This window comes from Mustelus asterias, chromosome 3 (genome assembly GCF_964213995.1).
Source record: "Mustelus asterias chromosome 3, sMusAst1.hap1.1, whole genome shotgun sequence".
Taxonomy (NCBI): Eukaryota; Metazoa; Chordata; class Chondrichthyes; order Carcharhiniformes; family Triakidae; genus Mustelus; species Mustelus asterias.
In genome coordinates this window covers 83,434,750-83,453,497 of record NC_135803.1, presented here as the reverse complement: position 1 = coordinate 83,453,497, position 18,748 = coordinate 83,434,750, and the positions used below count along the sequence as shown (strand labels likewise).

The 18,748-nt window shown below is 45.2% G+C and overlaps 1 protein-coding gene across 1 annotated transcript in view; it reads left to right on the top strand.

Moving 5' to 3' along the window:
* cep63 (centrosomal protein 63) overlaps positions 1-16,191 on the top strand; it is an 87,711-nt gene extending 71,520 nt beyond the window's left edge. Inside the window, exons 9-10 of the mRNA XM_078210135.1 lie at positions 12,465-12,611; positions 16,002-16,191. Coding sequence (XP_078066261.1) covers positions 12,465-12,611; positions 16,002-16,191 — 337 coding nt within the window. The remainder of the gene's footprint in view (positions 1-12,464; positions 12,612-16,001) is intronic.
* The last annotated feature ends 2,557 nt before the right edge of the window (positions 16,192-18,748 follow it).

The following is an 18,748-nucleotide window of genomic DNA, read 5'->3' as shown; positions in this document are numbered from 1 at the left end:
CATTTCCTCCCTGCCTGACAGGGACATACCTATCAAGGACACCCAGTATTTGTTCCTTGAAAAAGTTCCACTTTTCATTAGTGCCTTTCCCTGACAGTTTCTGTTCCCATCTTATGCCCCCTAATTCTTGCCTAATCGCATCATAATTACCTCTCCCCCAATTGTAAACCTTGCCCTGCCGTACGGCCCTATCCCTCTCCATTGCAATAACAAAAGACACCGAATTGTGGTCACTATCTCCAAAGTGCTCTCCCACAACCAAATCTAACACTTGGCCCGGTTCATTTCCCAGTACCAAATCCAATGTGGCCTCACCTCTTGTCGGCCTATCCATATATTGTGTCAGGAAACCCTCCTGCACACACTGCACAAAAACTGCCCCATCCGAACTATTTGACCTACAAAGGTTCCAATCAATATTTGGAAAGTTAAAGTCCCCCATGACAACTACCCTGTGACCCCCACACATATCCATAATCTGCTTAGCAATTTCTTCCTCCACATCTCTATTACTATTTGGGGGCCTATAGTAAACTCCTAACAACGTGACCGCTCCTTTCCTATTTCTAACTTCAGCCCATATTACCTCAGTGTGCAGATCCCCCTCGAAGTGCCTTTCCGCAGCCGTTAGACTATCCTTGATTAACAATGCCACTCCTCCACCTCTTTTACCAGCTTCCCTACACTTACTGAAACATCTATACCCCGGAACGTCCAACAACCATTCCTGTCCTTGTTCTACCCACGTCTCCGTAATGGCCACAACATCGTAGTCCCAAGTACCAATCCACGCCCCAAGTTCATCTACTTTGTTCCGGATGCTCCTTGCATTGAAGTAGACACACTTCAACCCACCTTCCTGTCTACCGGTACCCACCCTTGACCTTGATACCTTCCCCAATACCTCACCACTCTCAACACTGACTTCTGGACTACAACTCCTTTTCCCACTCCCCTGACAAATTAGTTTAAACCCCCCTGAAGAGCCGTAGCCAATTTCCCTCCCAGGATATTGGTGCCCCTCTGGTTCAGGTGCACCCCGTCCTGTTTGTACAGGTCCCATCTTCCCCAGAATGTGTTCCAATTATCCACGTATCTGAAACCCTCCTACACCATCCCTGCAACCACATGTTTAACTGCACTCTCTCCCTGTTCCTCAACTCGCTATCACGTGGCACCGGTAACGTACCAGAGATGACCATATGTTTTGTCTTGGCTCTCAGCTTCCAGCCCAGCTCCCGAAATTCCTGTTTTAAATCCCCGTCCCTTCTCTTACCTATGTCGTTGGTACCAATGTGTACCACGACTTGTGACTGTTTCCCCTCCCCCTTAAGAATCTGGAAGACACGGTCCGAGACGTCACGGACCCTGGCATCCTGTAGGCAACATACCATCCTCGAGTCTCTTTTGCTGCCACAGAACCTCCTATCTATCCCTCTAACTAACGAGTCCCCAATAACTATTGCCCTAAGGTAGTTACAAGTTCATTGTGGGAAGAGTGAGGTGATAAAGTTTGGATTAACAAAGACAAACTGGTATATTGTCTTACTGGGTACAGATTAAAATCTATGGAGGAACAAAGGGGCTTGCTACTCCATAGCACAGATCACTGGTGAACAGATATAACAAGGTTAATGGAATATTGACCTTCACCTCAAAGTTAGTGTAACATCAAGAGACGGAAATGATGGGAGAATGAAATTAACTGGATTGCTCTACAGAGAGCCAGTGTGGACTCTGAGTGGAATGGCCTCCTTTTAACCTATAATGACTCTGACTTTGGCTTTTACCAACCTTGGTCAGACCTCCTATGGACTACTGCTTTCATATTCGGACATCATACCTTTATTGGAAGGATGTTTTGGTCTTGGAAAGTTACAGGAAGGTACAGATTCATCAGAATGATAGCAGGGCATGTATTCCCTTAAATTTAGATGGTTTACATCTTCAAACTGGTAAAGAGATTTGATAGGGTGGGTGCTGAGAAACTATTCCCCCAGATGGATTGCAGAACAAGAAGCCCTAATCTTAAAATTACTGCAAGACCTATAAGGAATTAAATCAGTTTTACCTTAGGAAGGAATGGTGGAATCTGAAACTCAGAAGGCCAACTGAAATTTTCAAGACTGAAATTGATAGATTTTTGTTAAGTAAGGGTATAATGAGGGTTATGGAGAAAAGGTGAATAAATGACACTGTGGTATACAGTCATCTAATTGAATGTCCTACTCCTATTCCTATGTAAGAGGTGCTACAATACAGATTAAATGCTAAACTGAGGCCCTGTCTACCTGTTCAGATAGAAATTTGTAAATCTATGACACAACGTACCAACAAGATCTCCTGATATCATGTCCAGCATTTATTGTTTCGCCGGCAACATCAGAACAGTTTAACTAGTCTTTCATGTCTGCTGCTTCTGGAATCTTGCTGTTCACAAAGCTTTCCTTTTGAACTCCATTATTTCATTACAATATATTTGGAAAATTACATTCCATTCTAGCAACGTATGTGAAACTTAAATGGGTGCTAGTTATTTGATGTTTTCCTTAATCCTACAATCAGAAACTGTGGAGTGTTGTGTACAGTTTTGGTCTCTTTAAGGAAATATATATATTTGCCATAGAGGGAGTACAACAGAGGTTCACCAGACTATTCCTGAGGATGGTTAGATTATCCTATGAAGAGAGATTGAGAAACTGTGCCTGTATTCTCTTGGGTTTCAAAGAATTAGAGATGATCTCATTGAAACTTAGAGTTCTTACAGGGCATAACAGGGTAAATATAGATAGTGTTAAGGTACCAGATCAGAAACCGAAGGTATATTGGGTGTGTTTCTTCGGCTGGTCATGTCAGCTGGATTCTCTAGTCCCGCTGCAGTGAGCAGAAATTTGGCTGAGTGCCAATTGGCTGGCAGCCGCGGCAGGGCATGAATGGCTGGAGAATTTTGGCCAATAGACTCCAACAATTTGCTATTTTTGGCATTAATGTGAGGAAAAGGTGTTTCATTCTAGATGTGATTTTATTGACACACTCGGAAGCTTTTTATCAAAACAAACTTTATTTAACAATACAATTTAACTGTTAAAAAATGAATTAGCTTAACAGTTACTGATTGAAGAATACTTAAACATGACGAGATACAGTTTTTAACTATTAATTTATCTCTGTTATCCAATTCAAGCAATATTCCTCTTAGAATTTAAAATTAAGAAATTGAGCCAAGTAAAGATATGTAGTGACAAAAAGAAGGAGGGATTTGTTGTAATATAAATAAAGGATGGAAGAATCTGCACAAAAGCTGGCTCTGTTCATATGGTAATGAATGTTGTACCTGCTGCACAGTCTGTTTTAACCCTTATACGGTGGACAAATAACTGCGAGTAGACGTCTTGTTAGTACAACAATATTTATTTAATCACACAATCAATAATCACCCACCCAACCAACAATAAGTTATCTTACAGAAAATACTACAGTTCAAGTCCAATACGAGACCTTGATTTAACTTTGCGTGACTGACAAGTACCCAAGCAGATATTGTCCTTTATCTGTGCATTGGTCTCGGTCTCACTCTGTGTGGTCTGGTCTGACACTCTGGCACTGGTCTTCCTTCCTTCTCGGGTGTGGTGGCTCTCCTCGTGCTGGTCGTCGCTGGCGACGGTCACCATTGTTGTAGCTCGTTCGTGGGGTCAGAGAGAGAGAGAGATTCTTGGTTGCGCAGCACCCTCTATACCCCGTTGGGTTTCGCGCCCCTTTTGGCCATTGCCAATTAATCGATCAGGACTTGATCACCCTGATCGATAAAGTCCAATCGGGTGCTGCCACACCAATCTCTGGGTGTGTCCCAAACGGCCATGTCTGTAGGTGCTGGGGGCACGTAGAATACACACCTCCCTCCCAAATAAGGGGTTACGGCGCCCCTATGTCTGGTAAACAACCCAGTTTGACCAGAAAGTTCCTTTTGTCCTGGAGATGACCCATATCCTGTGTATTCACTCGTCTGGGTTGCAGCCTGTTTATCTCTGTCTTTTAGGTTGTAGCCTGTCGTTTTAGTTCTTGATGTGGAGATGCCGGCGTTGGACTGGGGTAAACACAGTAAGAAGTTTAACAACACCAGGTTAAAGTCCAACAGGTTTATTTGGTAGCAAAAGCCACACAAGCTTTCGAGGCTCTGAGCCCCTTCTTCAGGTGAGTGGGAATTCTGTTCACAAACAGAACTTATAAGACACAGACTCAATTTACATGAATAATGGTTGGAATGCGAATACTTACAACTAATCCAGTCTTTAAGAAACAAAACAATGGGAGTGGAGAGAGCATCAAGACAGGCTAAAAAGATGTGTATTGTCTCCAGACAAGACAGCCAGTGAAACTCTGCAGGTCCACGCAACTGTGGGAGTTACAAATAGTGTGACATAAATTCTGATTCTAGGATCGCATGATAAAGACTCAGGAGGAAAAAAGCAGAAATATTTATGTGAAATAGTGTGACATAAACCCAATATCCCGGTTGAGGCCGTCCTTGTGTGTGCGGAACCTGGCTATCAGTTTCTGCTCCGCGACTCTGCGCTGTCGTGTGTCGCGAAGGCCGCCTTGGAGAACGCTTACCCGAATATCAGAGGCCGGGCATTCGGCCTCTGATATTCGGGTAAGCGTTCTCCAAGGCGGCCTTCGCGACACACGACAGCGCAGAGTCGCGGAGCAGAAACTGATAGCCAGGTTCCGCACACACAAGGACGGCCTCAACCGGGATATTGGGTTTATGTCACACTATTTCACATAAATATTTCTGCTTTTTTCCTCCTGAGTCTTTATCATGCGATCCTAGAATCAGAATTTATGTCACACTATTTGTAACTCCCACAGTTGCGTGGACCTGGAGAGTTTCACTGGCTGTCTTGTCTGGAGACAATACACATCTTTTTAGCCTGTCTTGATGCTCTCTCCACTCCCATTGTTTTGTTTCTTAAAGACTGGATTAGTTGTAAGTATTCGCATTCCAACCATTATTCATGTAAATTGAGTCTGTGTCTTATAAGTTCTGTTTGTGAACAGAATTCCCACTCACCTGAAGAAGGGGCTCAGAGCCTCGAAAGCTTGTGTGGCTTTTGCTACCAAATAAACCTGTTGGACTTTAACCTGGTATTGTTAAACTTCTTACTGTGTTTTAGTTCTTGCCCAGTTGTCCCAGGGTGCTTTACAAATCACCATCTTAGATGGCCTGTTTGGCCACAGTCCCCCCCCCCTTTGATCCTGAACGCGAAGCGTGATGGATCACAAACTCAGGACCAGTATCTGTCAGGAATTCCCCAGTCACTCAACAGTCAAGTAAGGCCCAGGCAATGCCATGCACAGTAATAATACATTCCTACAACATATTGACATTCCAGAAGCTACAGGTAACAGCACTCCACAAATACAAACAACCACATATTCTAAACCCCATTATTGCAATAAGCTAATTATAAACCAACATTCAAACAAACATTACAATAAAGTATTCGCAGATCTGAGGCACATTTTGGTAGTAGGATTTCCAACGGCTCATTAGTACAAATCGCAAAATGGCAGGCTTCCTGTAAACATTACTTTACTGATTTAGAGGGGACCATGGTTCAAGGGCAGACCCTACATCCTGCCTCCGGATGATCCTCTTTTTCCATCGGCTGAATTGGACTGTGAGGATGATTAGATATACCAGGGTGAACAAAATCAGTAATACTGCCAGATGTGACATTATGCGAACAAATGGATGGATTTGGATGTTTGAGCCCCAGTTCCAAAGGTCATCCCACCAAGAGGTGACTTTAATTTCTTTAATTCTCCTTTTCACCTCTTGGGTCTGCTGTACTACTTTGGTGAAGGTTCTGTGGGCTGTAGCCAATTTTGCCCGAATCAGGTTCAATTCCTTCGGCTGGAATTTTAGGCTTGTCATATTTCTCATGGTACTCCCCTAGAGTCTGTCGGAGCTCGTCAGTGGCGTTCAAATCTACCCTCTCCCTCTTATGGATGTTTATTAGTTGAATGAGGCCCACTCTGGCTGGTATGTCTGGTTTGATGCAGAATGTAGTGTTAGTAATGTTACAATGTGTCGTGCCATACTGATACTGTCTCACCACCTCCCTGAAATAATATCCCCCTGCTCCCTTGTAAGCTACCCGAGTTATGTCTGTGTCCAGGCTACGAGCTTCTGCTGAGCAATTTAGGCGAGTGTTTGTTCTGAAGCCACACAGTGCATGCTCGTTTAAGTAAACTGGGTAGAGGCATGCGATTATTTCATCAGTTTGCTGACATCTGTCCAGAGTAGTGCCTATGAGTCTCCCTTCTTTCTCCACTGCGTATGGTAAAGTGCCGTCGTGGCATATCCAGATAACCTCATGGATAGTCCCTATATTCTCCACTTCAAAGACCTAAAGTGGCTGTATTGGTTTGGCAAATGGTCACAGCGTTTACCCGTTCTCCTACAGGTGGCTGCCAAAATTGTCCTGTACGAGCACCGGCCTTGGCTCGTGCATCAGCCTTACAGTTACCAGGTGGGGAGGTCCTGTGGTGGCTTCTAACCTTAATAATCACACATGTGCACCCTTCGGTGGCCCGCAGAACATATTTTAATAAGGGGGCTGATGGTAGGGGCTTTCCGTCCGCAGATACGAAGCCTCTGGCTTCCCATAACGGTAGGAACTCAGTCAGGCTGTTGCACACGTACATACTATCGGAGTGTGTGTTGGCAGGGGTTGGAAATAGGTCTGGGTGACTCACTACGTAGGCGACTGCTGCTAGTTCGGCAGCTTGAGCACTCAAATGGCTGGGTAGTTTGAGAGTGAGTTCTATTTGTGGCTGTCCCTGTTGATTTTCCACATAAATGCCACATCCTGTGATTCTGGTCCCATTCTCTATGGTGGATGAACCGTCTACATAAATTCTCATGGCTGAGTCTGTCCGTTGGGTGGCTGTCTGTTTTGTCCCTGATCGTCTCTCCTGTTGTTTCGGGATAAACGGACCTGTGGGGTCCTTTGTGGCTATAACCTGACATTCCTGCAGATCTCCCCCATAATTTAAATTATCTGCCAGGAAAGTGGGAACTTTGGTTCGCTTTACAGTGATGTCCCTACCCTGCAGTAGTCGTGTCCAACGGGCAGCGCGGACCTGGCTTACTGAGCCGTCTTTAAGGTGGCCATCCAGCAGAAGCTGGGTTGGGGTGTGTTCAGTGAGGATGGTTATTGGGTTCAGTCCGGTGATATCGGCAAAATGCTGCACGGCCCAAAATACCGCAAGCAGATGTCGTTCACACCCGGAGAAGCCTTGTTCGACTGGGTCCAATACTCGTGAGGCGTAGGCTACTAGGCCTGGTCTACCATGTCTTTCTTGTAATAATACTGCTGAAAGTGTGTGGTTAGTGGCTGCAACCTCTAAGGTGTATGGTAGATCTGGGTCAGGGACTAGTAAGGCTGGCGCTGTGGCGAGGGCGCGCTTTAAATCGGTTACTGCAGCTGTGTGCTGCGCAGTGCACTTCCAGGTTGCGTTTTTCTTCAGCAATTCGGACAGTGGGGCTGCCTTGGTGGCGAAGCCGTCTCTGGTTCCGACAGTACCCTACTAGACCTAGGAAAGATCGGAGGGCACTCACATCCCGGGGCAGTGGGAGGTGCACTATGGAGTCTATCCTTTTCTGTTCGATCTCCCTCTTCCCATGGGTAATCACTGTACCTCGGTATGTACAGTAAGAAGTCTCACAACACCAGGTTAAAGTCCAACAGGTTTATTTGGTAGCAAATACCTTGAGCTTTCGGAGCACTGCTCCTTCGTCAGATGGAGTGGAAATGTGCTCTCAAACAGGGCACAGAGACACAAAATAAAGTTGCAGAATACTGATTAGAATGCAAATCTCTACAGCCAGCCAGGTCTTAAAGGTACAGACAATGTGGGTGGAGGGAACATTCAACACAGGTTAAAGAGAAGTGTATTGTCTCCAGACAGAACAGCTAGTGAGATTCTGCAAGACCAGGGGGCAAGCTGTGGGGGTTACTGATAATGTGACATAAATCCAACATCCCGGTTTAGGCCGTCCTCATGTGTGCGGAACTTGGCTATCAGTTTCTGCTCAGAGACTCTGCGCTGTCGTGTGTCGTGAAGGCCGCCTTGAAGAACGCTTACCTGAAGATCCAAGGCTGAATGCCCGTGACTGCTGAAGTGCTCCCCCACAGGAAGAGAACAGTCTATGTCACATTATCAGTAACCCCCACAGCTTGCCCCCTGGTCTTGCAAAATCTCGCTAGCTGTTCTGTCTGGAGACAATACACATCTCTTTAACCTGTGTTGAATGCTCCCTTCACCCACATTGTCTGTACCTTTAAGACCTGGCTGGCTGTAGAGATTTGCATTCTAATTAGTATTCTGTAACTTGATTTCTGTGTCTGTGCACTGTTTGAGAGCACATTTCCACTCCATCTGACGAAGGAGCAGTGCTCCGAAAGCTTATGGTATTTGCTACCAAATAAACCTGTTGGACTTTAACCTGGTGTTGTGAGACTTCTTACTGTGTTTACCCCAGTCCAACGCCGGCATCTCCACATCCTAGGTATGTAACCATGGATCGCAAAATTTGGGTCTTTTTTGGGTTGACTTTGCAGCCTAATGAGTGGAGCAGTGCGAGTAATTCATCCAGTAATGTTATATGCTCCTCTTTGGTATTAGTCTGTAACAATAAATCATCTACATATTGGACCAAACACTCGGGCCGGGAAAACTTTTCTAGTCCGGTAGCTAGTCGCCTGTGAAAGATGGACGGGGAATTATGGAAACCCTGTGGTAGGCAAGTCCAAGTGTATTGCTGTCCTTGGAAGGTAAAGGCAAACTTGTACTGGCAAGACCGATTTAAAGGGATGGACCAGAAGGTAATATCTAGCACTGTGAAAAACTTTGCCTGGGCTCCCTATCTCATCATGGTGACGGGGCTTGTGGCTACTGTGGGGGCCGTGAGTGGGGTAACCTTATTTAATTCGACCGTTAACCTCCATGATCCATCTATCTTCTTCACTGGCCATATCGGCACATTATTTGTGGATGCTACTTGTCTCAACACCCCCTGCTGTCATAGACTATCAATTCCTTTGGCAACCTCTCCCTCTGCCTGTCTGGGGAAACCGTACTGTCTCTGGTTTCGACTCCCGCCCTTCAATTAACACCTCCCAGGTCTCTGGCCACAATCATGTTTATGCCGCACCAACACCCCATTGTTTCTTTGAAGCACCTCCCTGATGGCTGGATCACTGCTAATCGCTAAGGGATCAAACCAGAATTCCCCTATTGTGCTAACTCTATTAGCATATGTCCCGACTGGAATGATTGATGGCGCTCTGCTAATCGTAGCCATCTGCCAAATGCATCGATTAGCTGGATCGAATGAACGATTACATTTATTTATATAATTAGACCCCAGGATGTGTTCAGCGTTTGGGGAAGGTCAACTATCACCACTGGATGGTCTCACAATGTTACCTAGGCGGACCTGTACAGGGGCTGTAATGCGTCCCTCCTGCATGTATCGTGTGAATCCACCAAGTGTAATTGTGCCCAAAGTTGGCCAAGGGATGTCTGTTTTTAATTTTGATACATTCAGGGTAGTTCGGGAGCCTCCGGCATCCCAAAGGAATTCTATGAGGTGGCCTCTTACCTCGCCGTTAACTAGGGGTCTCCCTACGCTATCCCACTGGTGCTTCAGATCCAGGTTGGGGAGGCTGGGCACCGTCAATCTAGGGTTCCATAGGCAGGGACAGTTGGATACAGTGATGGGCTCGTGCTTACGGTATGCATGGGGTGACTGGGACCTTCCATCGCTGGTGGGCAGTGTTCTCTCTCGTACCTAGGAGCTGCCCTAACTGGTGGAGTTGGTGGTCCTGGTGGTCTCGGGGACCGTGTATATGGTGGCGGGGGTCTCCTACAATCTCGGGCGAAGTGTCCTGGCTGCCTGCAATTAAAACATATCCCTCTATCTCTCCCTGGGGCTGCTGTGTAAGGTGGAGCTGTACCTCTCTGGTGTTGGTGATCCCCTCTACCCTCGTTCCTCCATACTGGACCCTGGCTAGCCCTCATCGGAAGCATTCTCGCTTCCCTTTCTGACCGTGACATTGGGGCTCCCTGAACTTCCTGTTCCCAGACTTGAGCTAAGCGTCTCGGTACTGGAGGTGAATCTGGGGCCTCGGTGGATATGACTTCCCCTGGGAAAGATGGTGGTGGACCCCAATCCTCGGTTTGCGTAACGTAAAGTCAAGCATTCCCTTTTAACTCTCCCCAATCCACATTCTCTATCTCCTCTTCCTCTACTGTCCCGAAGGTTCACATAAATCCGTTTTGAACCGATAATAGGGATTCCAGCCATGAAATTTCTCACTGGCATTTGGAGTGGTCAGCGGTTGCCTGTCTCTGTTCTTTACTGACTTGATGTAGCCCTTTTATTGCCACCTGCAGATCAGTGCACTTGGCTTCCAATTGTGCTACTGCCTGCACGGCTTCACCTTTGGCCAAGACAGCGCGCTGGGCGTCTTGAAAGGCTCTTTCATACTGGGTTTGAAAATTGCCCAGATGTAATAAGTTTGCCTGGTTGGTTCTCCTTAATTCATCTACCTCTCTGTCCTTTTCGGCTCTTATCTGCTCTATCCTCTCCTGCTGTTGTTCCTTTAGTTTCTTAATCTCCTCCTCCTTTTCCTCCTGTGCCCGCTTCGATTCCTCCAGTTCCTTACAAACTGTGTTTAACTCCTCTTCTGTTCCTAGCAGCTGTCTTAAGCAGCTCACCCTGGCAGTCGCTTTCTCACATTTGCCTGCCTGTTTTCCCTGAACTTTCCTCAGATTGTCCCAATACTTCTGCCCTAGGGATCCCGGTCCCGTCTCAGTATTGGCACAAAATTCTACCCATAGGGGCCACCCTTTCTTCTTAATAAATTCCCTGATTTTTGTTTCCCATATGGGACACTTCTCTGTCTCTGTGCTGTTTCCTGCCATTCTATATTCAACGACAAGGGGTAGGGAGTTGATTGGACTGCGGGTACGGCATTGGACCATGTTCCGGTCCTAATCCCTCCGGATTCTAATGCAAACCAATGGAGTTTACCCTATCCTCCTTGTTAGTAACTATGCATGCACAATAAACAATTTCCCGAAAGCAGTTATTTGTCCAATAAGGAGTTTACACCTGTTGGCTCTGAGTTTTAAATAATTGTTCAATATAGATTCTGTGGGATTCGATATCAGAGCAACAAAGTTATTTCTTGTTGATGTCCCGGTGGAGTCGCCAATTGTTGTGCCTGCCGCACAGTCTGTTTTAACCCTTATACGGTGGACAAATAACTGCGAGTAGACATCTGGTTAGTACAACCAATATTTATTTAAAACACACAATCAATAATCACCCACCCAACCAACAATAAGTTATCTTACAGAAAATACTAGAGTTCAAGTCCAATACAAGACCTTAACTTAACTTTGCATGACTGGCAAGTACCCAAGCAGATATTGGCCTTTATCTGTGCGCTGGTCTCTGTCGTCCTCTGCGTAGTCTGGTCCTTTGACCAGAGCACTCTGGCTCTGGTCTTCCTTCCTTCTCGGGTGTGGTGGCTCTCCGTGCTGGTTGTCGCTGGCGACAGTCACCGTTGTTGTAGCTCGTTCGTGGGGTCAGAGAGAGAGAGAGATTCTTGGTTGCGCAGCACCCTTTATACCATGTTGATTTTCGTGCCCCTTTTGGCCATTGCCAATCAATCGATCAGGACTTGATCACCCTGATCGATAAAGTCCAATTGGGTGCTGCCACACCAATCTCTGGGTGTTTCCCCAACAGCCATGTCTGTCGGTGCTGGGGGCACGTAGAATACACACCACCCTCCCAAATAAGGGGTTACGGCGCCCCTATGTCTGGTAAACAACCCAGTTTGACCAGAAAGTTCCTTTTGTCCTGGAGATGACCCATATCCTGTGTATTCACTTGTCTGGGTTGTAGCCTGTTTATCTCTGTCTTTTAGGCTGCGGCCTGTCGTTTTAGTTCTTGCCCAATTGTCCCAGAGTGCTTTACAAATCGCCATTTTAGATGGCCCGTTTGGCCACAATGTACACAATGTGCTCAGTAATAATATATTCAGGTGAGTTTGTGATCTCAGTTACAGCTGGTTATAGCAGCTGAGTTGCATCAGTCTCGTATGTATTGCATTGAACATTTTATATCCTAAACAAAGAAATTCAAAGACTTATATTTCAGAATTTTATATTTTTGATAACTATTTCAATTAAGCTTTTTGTGGATTGTTGCCTTGCTCCCTCATCATGTAATCAATCCCTCATTCACCAGCTGAAAGAATGAAGTTATTACAAATTCAAATAAATATGTGAAGTCAGATATTTGTTTAATCTACAAGTGAATTGCGTACTTTTCTGTCAGATCCCTTTTGAAAACAATTCTTTGTTACTCTGAATTCTAGCAGATCACGAGAAGAGAGCTTGCTGGAGCAGCAGTGTAGTGACATTTCCCACTGGCAGACTGAGCTACAACAAACACCTGTGGAATTCCAAACAAACCTGCAAGGTGAAATGGGTCTCAAGGAAGATGTCACACTCCTTCAGCACAGGTAAGCACCAAGAGATTTGTAAAGAAAGCAATGGCATAAATACAGGTTTACCCCAGTCCAACACCGGCATCTCCACATCATAAACACAGGTTAACAGTGAAATGTTACTCTTTGTTTTTTGCTACAGTTAAGATTCTTTCAGTATATCAATCACAAATCACAAAGAGAGCCATTTGACCCATCATGTCTATTCTGACCTTTTGAAAGAATTCAATTTATCCCATGTTGCTACTATTTCCCAAATCCTTGTAAATTTTTGCTTTTTAAGTATATTGTGTTTTGATATTGAATAGCTTAACCTCTTTGTTTGAAGGAAGCACTGTTACAGAGTTATATGTGCATGAATGGATACTTGACATCATGGGTTGGAATAGGGGCTAGCATGACTTCATTCAATTGTCAAATAACCATCCCTCATCCTTTAATAGCCCAGTTCATTTAAAATAAGTGCTTTTTAAAATCAGGAACATGATGTGATTCAAATGCATACAGTAAAAATCCATTTTTTTTGATAAATTACATAAGATGATCCAATGAAGAAAACTCAGAAATGCTCCTGATGAGATGGTTTGAAGAAGGCTTTGCTATTGAGCTACCTCTCAGCTAAATGATTTTAAGCTAATCCAATTGCATATTCTCTTCACATCTCGCACCGGAAACAAGACCGTTGTTTCACAATCTTAACCACTTGTACATCCCATGCCAAAGCAAGATCGAGGTGAAAATGCCATAGGCCATATTGTTCCTGAGGCTTTTGGGGTCAAGCGCCTAACCATCCACTGCCTCCACAACCACTTAGAATCTGTGGGGCATTACAGATGGTCGCCCCAGAATCCATTAGTTTGATTTGATTTGATCTGATTTATTATTGTCACATGTATTAGTATACAGTGAAAAATATTGTTTCTTGCACGCTGTACAGACCAGGCATACCGTTTATAGAGAAGGAAAGGAGAGAGTGCAGAATGTAGTCGTAACCAAGGTGTAGAAAAAGATTAAATTAGTGCGAAGTAGGTCCATTCAAAAATCTGATGGCAACAGAGGAGAAACTGTTCTTGAGTCGGTTGGTACGTGACCTCACACTTTTGTATCATTTTTACGACGGAAGAAGGTGGAAGATATTTCATAGAATATTTCATAGAAACCCTACAGTGCAGAAGGAGGCCATTCGGCCCATCGAGTCTGCACCGACCACAATCCCACCCAGGCCCTACCCCCACATATTTACCCACTAATCCCTCTAACCTACGCATTTTAGGATTCTAAGGGGCAATTTTTAACCTGGCCAATCAACCTAACCCGCACATCTTTGGACTGTGGGAGGAAACCCACGCAGACACGAGGAGAACGTGCAAACTCCACACAGACAGTGACCCGAGCCGGGAATCGAACCCGGGACCCTGGAGCTGTGAAGCAGCAGTGCTAACCACTGTGCTACCGTGCCGCCATACGAGAGTATGTCCAGGGTGCATGGGGTCCTTGATTATGCTGGCTGCTTTTCTGAGGCAGCGGGAAGTGTAGACAGAGTCAATGGATGGGAGGCTGGTTTGCGTGATGGATTGGGCTACATTCGTGACCTTTTGTAGTTTCTTGCGGTCTTGGGCAAAGCAGGAGCCATACCAAGCTGTGATACAACCAATAAGAATGCTTTCTATGGTACATTTGTAAACATTGGTGAGAGTCGTAGCTGACATGCCAAATTTCCTTAGTCTTCTGAGAAAGTAGAGGCGTTGGTGGGCTTTCTTAACTATAGTATTGGCATGGGGGGACCAGGGCAGGTTATTGGTGATCTGGACACCTAAAAACTTGAAACTCTCGACCCTTTCTACTTCGTCCCCATTGATGTAGACAGGGGCATGTTCTCCCCTACACTTACTGAATTCTATGACAATCTCTTTTGTTTTGTTGACATTGAGGGAGCGATTATTGTCGCACCAGTTCACCAGATTTTCTACCTCATTCCTGTACTTCCTGTCTGGTCATTGTTTGAGATCCGACCCCCTACAGAGGTGTCATTAGCAAACTTGAAAATCAAACTGATGGGAAATTTGGCCACACAGTCATAGGTGTATAAGGAGTATAGTAAGGGGCTGAGGACACAGCCTTGTGGGGCACCAGTGTTGAGGATGATCATGGAGGAGGGTCATGTTGCCTACCTTTACTGATTACAGTCTGTGGGTTAGAAAGTTCTGAGTTAGGAAGTGGGGCGGCAAGGTGGCACAATTGGTTAGCACTGCTGCCTCACAGTACCAGGGACCCGGGTTTGATCCCCGGCTTGATTCACTGTCTGTAGAGTTTGCACGATCTCTCCGTGTCTTCGTGGGTTGCCTCCCACAGTACAAAGATGTGCAGGTTAGGTGAATTAGCCATGATAAATTGACCCTTAGTGTCAGGGGGATTAGCTAGGGTAAATGGGGATAGGACCTGGGTGGGATTGTGGTCGGTGCAGACTTGGGCTGAATGGCCTTCTGCACTGTAGAATTCTATTCCATGATTCTAATTTCAGGATCCAGTCGCAGAGGGAGGAGCCGAGCCCCAGGCCACGGAATTTGGAGATGAGTTTCATAGGAATAATGGTGTTGAAGGCTGAGCTGTAGTCAATAAATAGGAGTCTGACATAGGTGTCTTTGTTATCTAGGTGTTCCAGGGTTGAGTGCAGGGCCAGGGAGATGGCGTCTGCTATGGACCTGTTGCGGCAGTAGGCGAACTGTGTAGTGGATCCAGGCAATCCGGGAGGCTGGAATTGATTTGTGCTACAACTAACCCTTCAAAGCATTTCATAATGATGGATGTCAGAGCCACTGGACGATAGCCATTAAGGCACGCTGCTTAGCATTTCTTTAGTACCAGGATGATCGTCGTCGTCTTGAAGCAGATAGGGACCTCAGATTGTTGTAAAGAGACATTGAAGATGTCTGCAAATACTCCCGCCAGTTGGTCCACACAGGATCTGAGTGCGCATCCGGGTACTTAATCCAGGCCAATCACTTTCCGTGAGTTGACTTTCACTCAGGGTCCACAGTCAGAGATTTGGTCTCTTTCTAAAGTGGTGCTTGAGAACCACATGGCCCTTTATTTCTTATCCTGGCATCTGCAATGGTGACCTCAGATACAGGTTCATCTGGGGCTCCCAGGGTGGAGGGCATGCTCTCGCTGACCTCTTGCTCAAAACGGACATAGAATGCATTGAGCTCACAAGGGAGGGGCGTGTTGGTGCTGGCGATTTTACATGCCTTCGTCTTAGAACATAAAACATTACAGCGCAGTACAGGCCCTTCGGCCCTCGATGTTGCGCCGACCTGTGAAACCAATCTAAAGCCCATCTAACCTACAATTTAACCTACACTATTCCAATATTATCCATATGTTTATGCTGTTGTAATCTTGTAGCCTGTTATGTCTTGCAGACCTTGCCATAGTCGGCTCTAGCTTTGTCACCCATAATGCCACTTTCCACCAGTTTGTCCGAGCCCTCCTCCCAGGTCTTGGTGCCTCAGAATTAGAAAAGGCCATTATTAATATTTCTGCTATCATGGAGCTAATTGAAAATAGGCCTGTGGAAGTCATTCAGAGTCCATAGTCAGAGATTTGGTCTCTTTCTAAGGTGGTGCTTGAGAACCACATGGCCCTTTATTTCTTATTAGCGGCGGAAGGGGGAGTTTGTGCAGCTGTCGATGAGACATGCTGCTTTCACGTCAATGAGGGTAATAGGATTGAGACAAATATGCACACCATTCAGGAGCAGGTGCATCTCCTGCACTCAGGTGCTCAGGAAAAGCCTTTTGACTGGTGGGGTTCGCTTCCAAACATTGGCGGGTGGTTTGGAGTCTTTTTCAAAACCCATCTCAAATACCTTGTGGGCCTTGCTTGCTCATTGTCCAGTATGTTGTTATCCAACTTTCCTTTGCTGCACCTTCTCTATTTGCCACCCTCGTGGTTCTACCTACAGCCAAGCTCCCCATCTCCTCCCGGTCTACAAATCAGCTGAGGAAGAAGTTGAGAAACTAATGCGCATTGAGCACATGGAGGGCCCATTGGATTGTCCTTAAAGGGCAAAAGCGGGGGAAGTGTGGGAGTTGGAGTCAGCCGTTAGCAGATGAAAGGTGTGGGTCTGCTTAATCACAGTAAGAAGTCGAACAACACCAGGTTAAAGTCCAACAGGTTTATTTGGTAGCAAAAGCCACTAGCTTTCGGAGTGCTGCTCCTTCATCAGGTAAGTGGGAGTTCTGTTCACAAACAGGGCATATAAAGGCACAAACTCAATTTACAAAATAATGGTTGGAATGCGAGTCTTTACAGGTAATCAAGTCTTAAAGGTACAGACAATGTGAGTGGAGAGAGGGTTAAACACAGGTTAAAGAGATGTGTATTGTCTCCAGCCAGGACAGTTAGTGAGATTTTGCAAGCCCAGGCAAGTCGTGGGGGTTACAGATAGTGTGACATCAACCCAAGATCCCGGTTGAGGCCGTTCTCATATGTGCGGAACCTGGCTATCAGTCTCTGCTCAGCGACTCTGCATTGTCGTGTGTCATGAAGGTTGCCTTGGAGAACACTTACCCGAAGATCAGAGGCCGAATGCCCATGACCGCTGAAGTGTTCCTTAACCGGAAGAGAACACTCTTGCTTGGTGATTGTCCAGCGGTGTTCATTCATCCATTGTCGTAGCGTCTGCATGGTCTCCCCAATGTGTTTTCTTGCTGTGTTTACCCCAGTCCAACGCCAGCATCTCCACATCATCTGCTTAATCAAACATAAGTAAGTATTGAGACCCACTTCTGGGTGTGTTTGTGGTTAGGGAAGATAAGGATGTTTACTGAACATTTTATGCTAAAATGTCAAGGACTCTCTACATCTGTGTGTATTAGCAATAAACACACAAACTAAGGATTGAAAAGATACTGAATTGTATTGGTTGAAAGTGCACACCAAACTGTAATGTTATTGGTATTTTAACTGGCGTGTGTGGCTGCAGAATACTATAATTGAAACTGTTTTACAGAATCTGGTCAGAACATCATAGTGAGACCCACTGTGTTTGTTCTTCTTGTGCACAAGAAATAAAGGCGTAGTTTTTGAGTACTCACCATGCGTTGTCTGGTTAGTTCTCAACAAGGTCATTTTGGTGAGTTGGTACAAATATGTTGGTTCCCAGTCTTGATGGTAATGGAAGATAAACAAAGGGAAAACTAATGTTTCCACCCACTTGAAGTTTAATGATTGCACACATTTGAAATGGCATGGAAATATTTGCATTTCACTACAGATCATAAAGTGTTATAATTTCTCAATTCTTTGTCACCAAAAAATATTCAGACCTTTTTGCCTTTGACCACTCTCACTCCTGAACTCAGAGTGCTTACAGTATGGCACGAGAAAATTGGATATGTGACGATCTACTCCATCATCGAAGTCGTTAATAAATATAGTGAAAAGTTGAAACACAAACACAAATCCTCACAGGGCTTCCTGCCAATTAGTGTCATTGCCTATTGTCCATACTCTCCATCGATCTGTTTGAACCAGGTCATTGTTAATTAACCAGGTCAATTCCATAAATGTCAGCTTTAGCCTTCTGGAAATCTGTATAAATAATATCCACAAACATTTTCATGTCCATTAGTTTAGTCACTCCTTCGAAATAATTCAACTAGGTTCATAACGAAAGACCTACAGCTTGCTGGTTCTCTCTGATTAGCTGAAAAATTTCAAATTGTTCAGTCCCTACTTGCTAGTTTTAAGTCTGTGTGATCACCTGACTTATCAGAGTTGGAACTCTGATTTAGATGGAATGTATACCAACTGAATAGTTCCCTCCTGTTTCAATACTAGTTTCCACCCTGTAGTAGGTAAAAAATACCTCTTGAGACTGGTATGAGTCAAAATAGAGTAGGCTTTATTCTCACAGGCTTGCGGGAGAGGTCTGGCAACCTTAACAGCGATTCACCAAACTTCTCACTGAACACAAGAAAGTAGGGACATTGATACAGCATGGCTCCCAGCACCAGTCACGACACAAACACTGGTCTGGTCATGAATTAAAGCCCAATTGACAGTCCTTGATCACGAAGCACGATGCATCTGACCATAAATCAGAGTGTATCTGATTCTCAGGTCACGAAGCACCAGTCTCTGGCAGC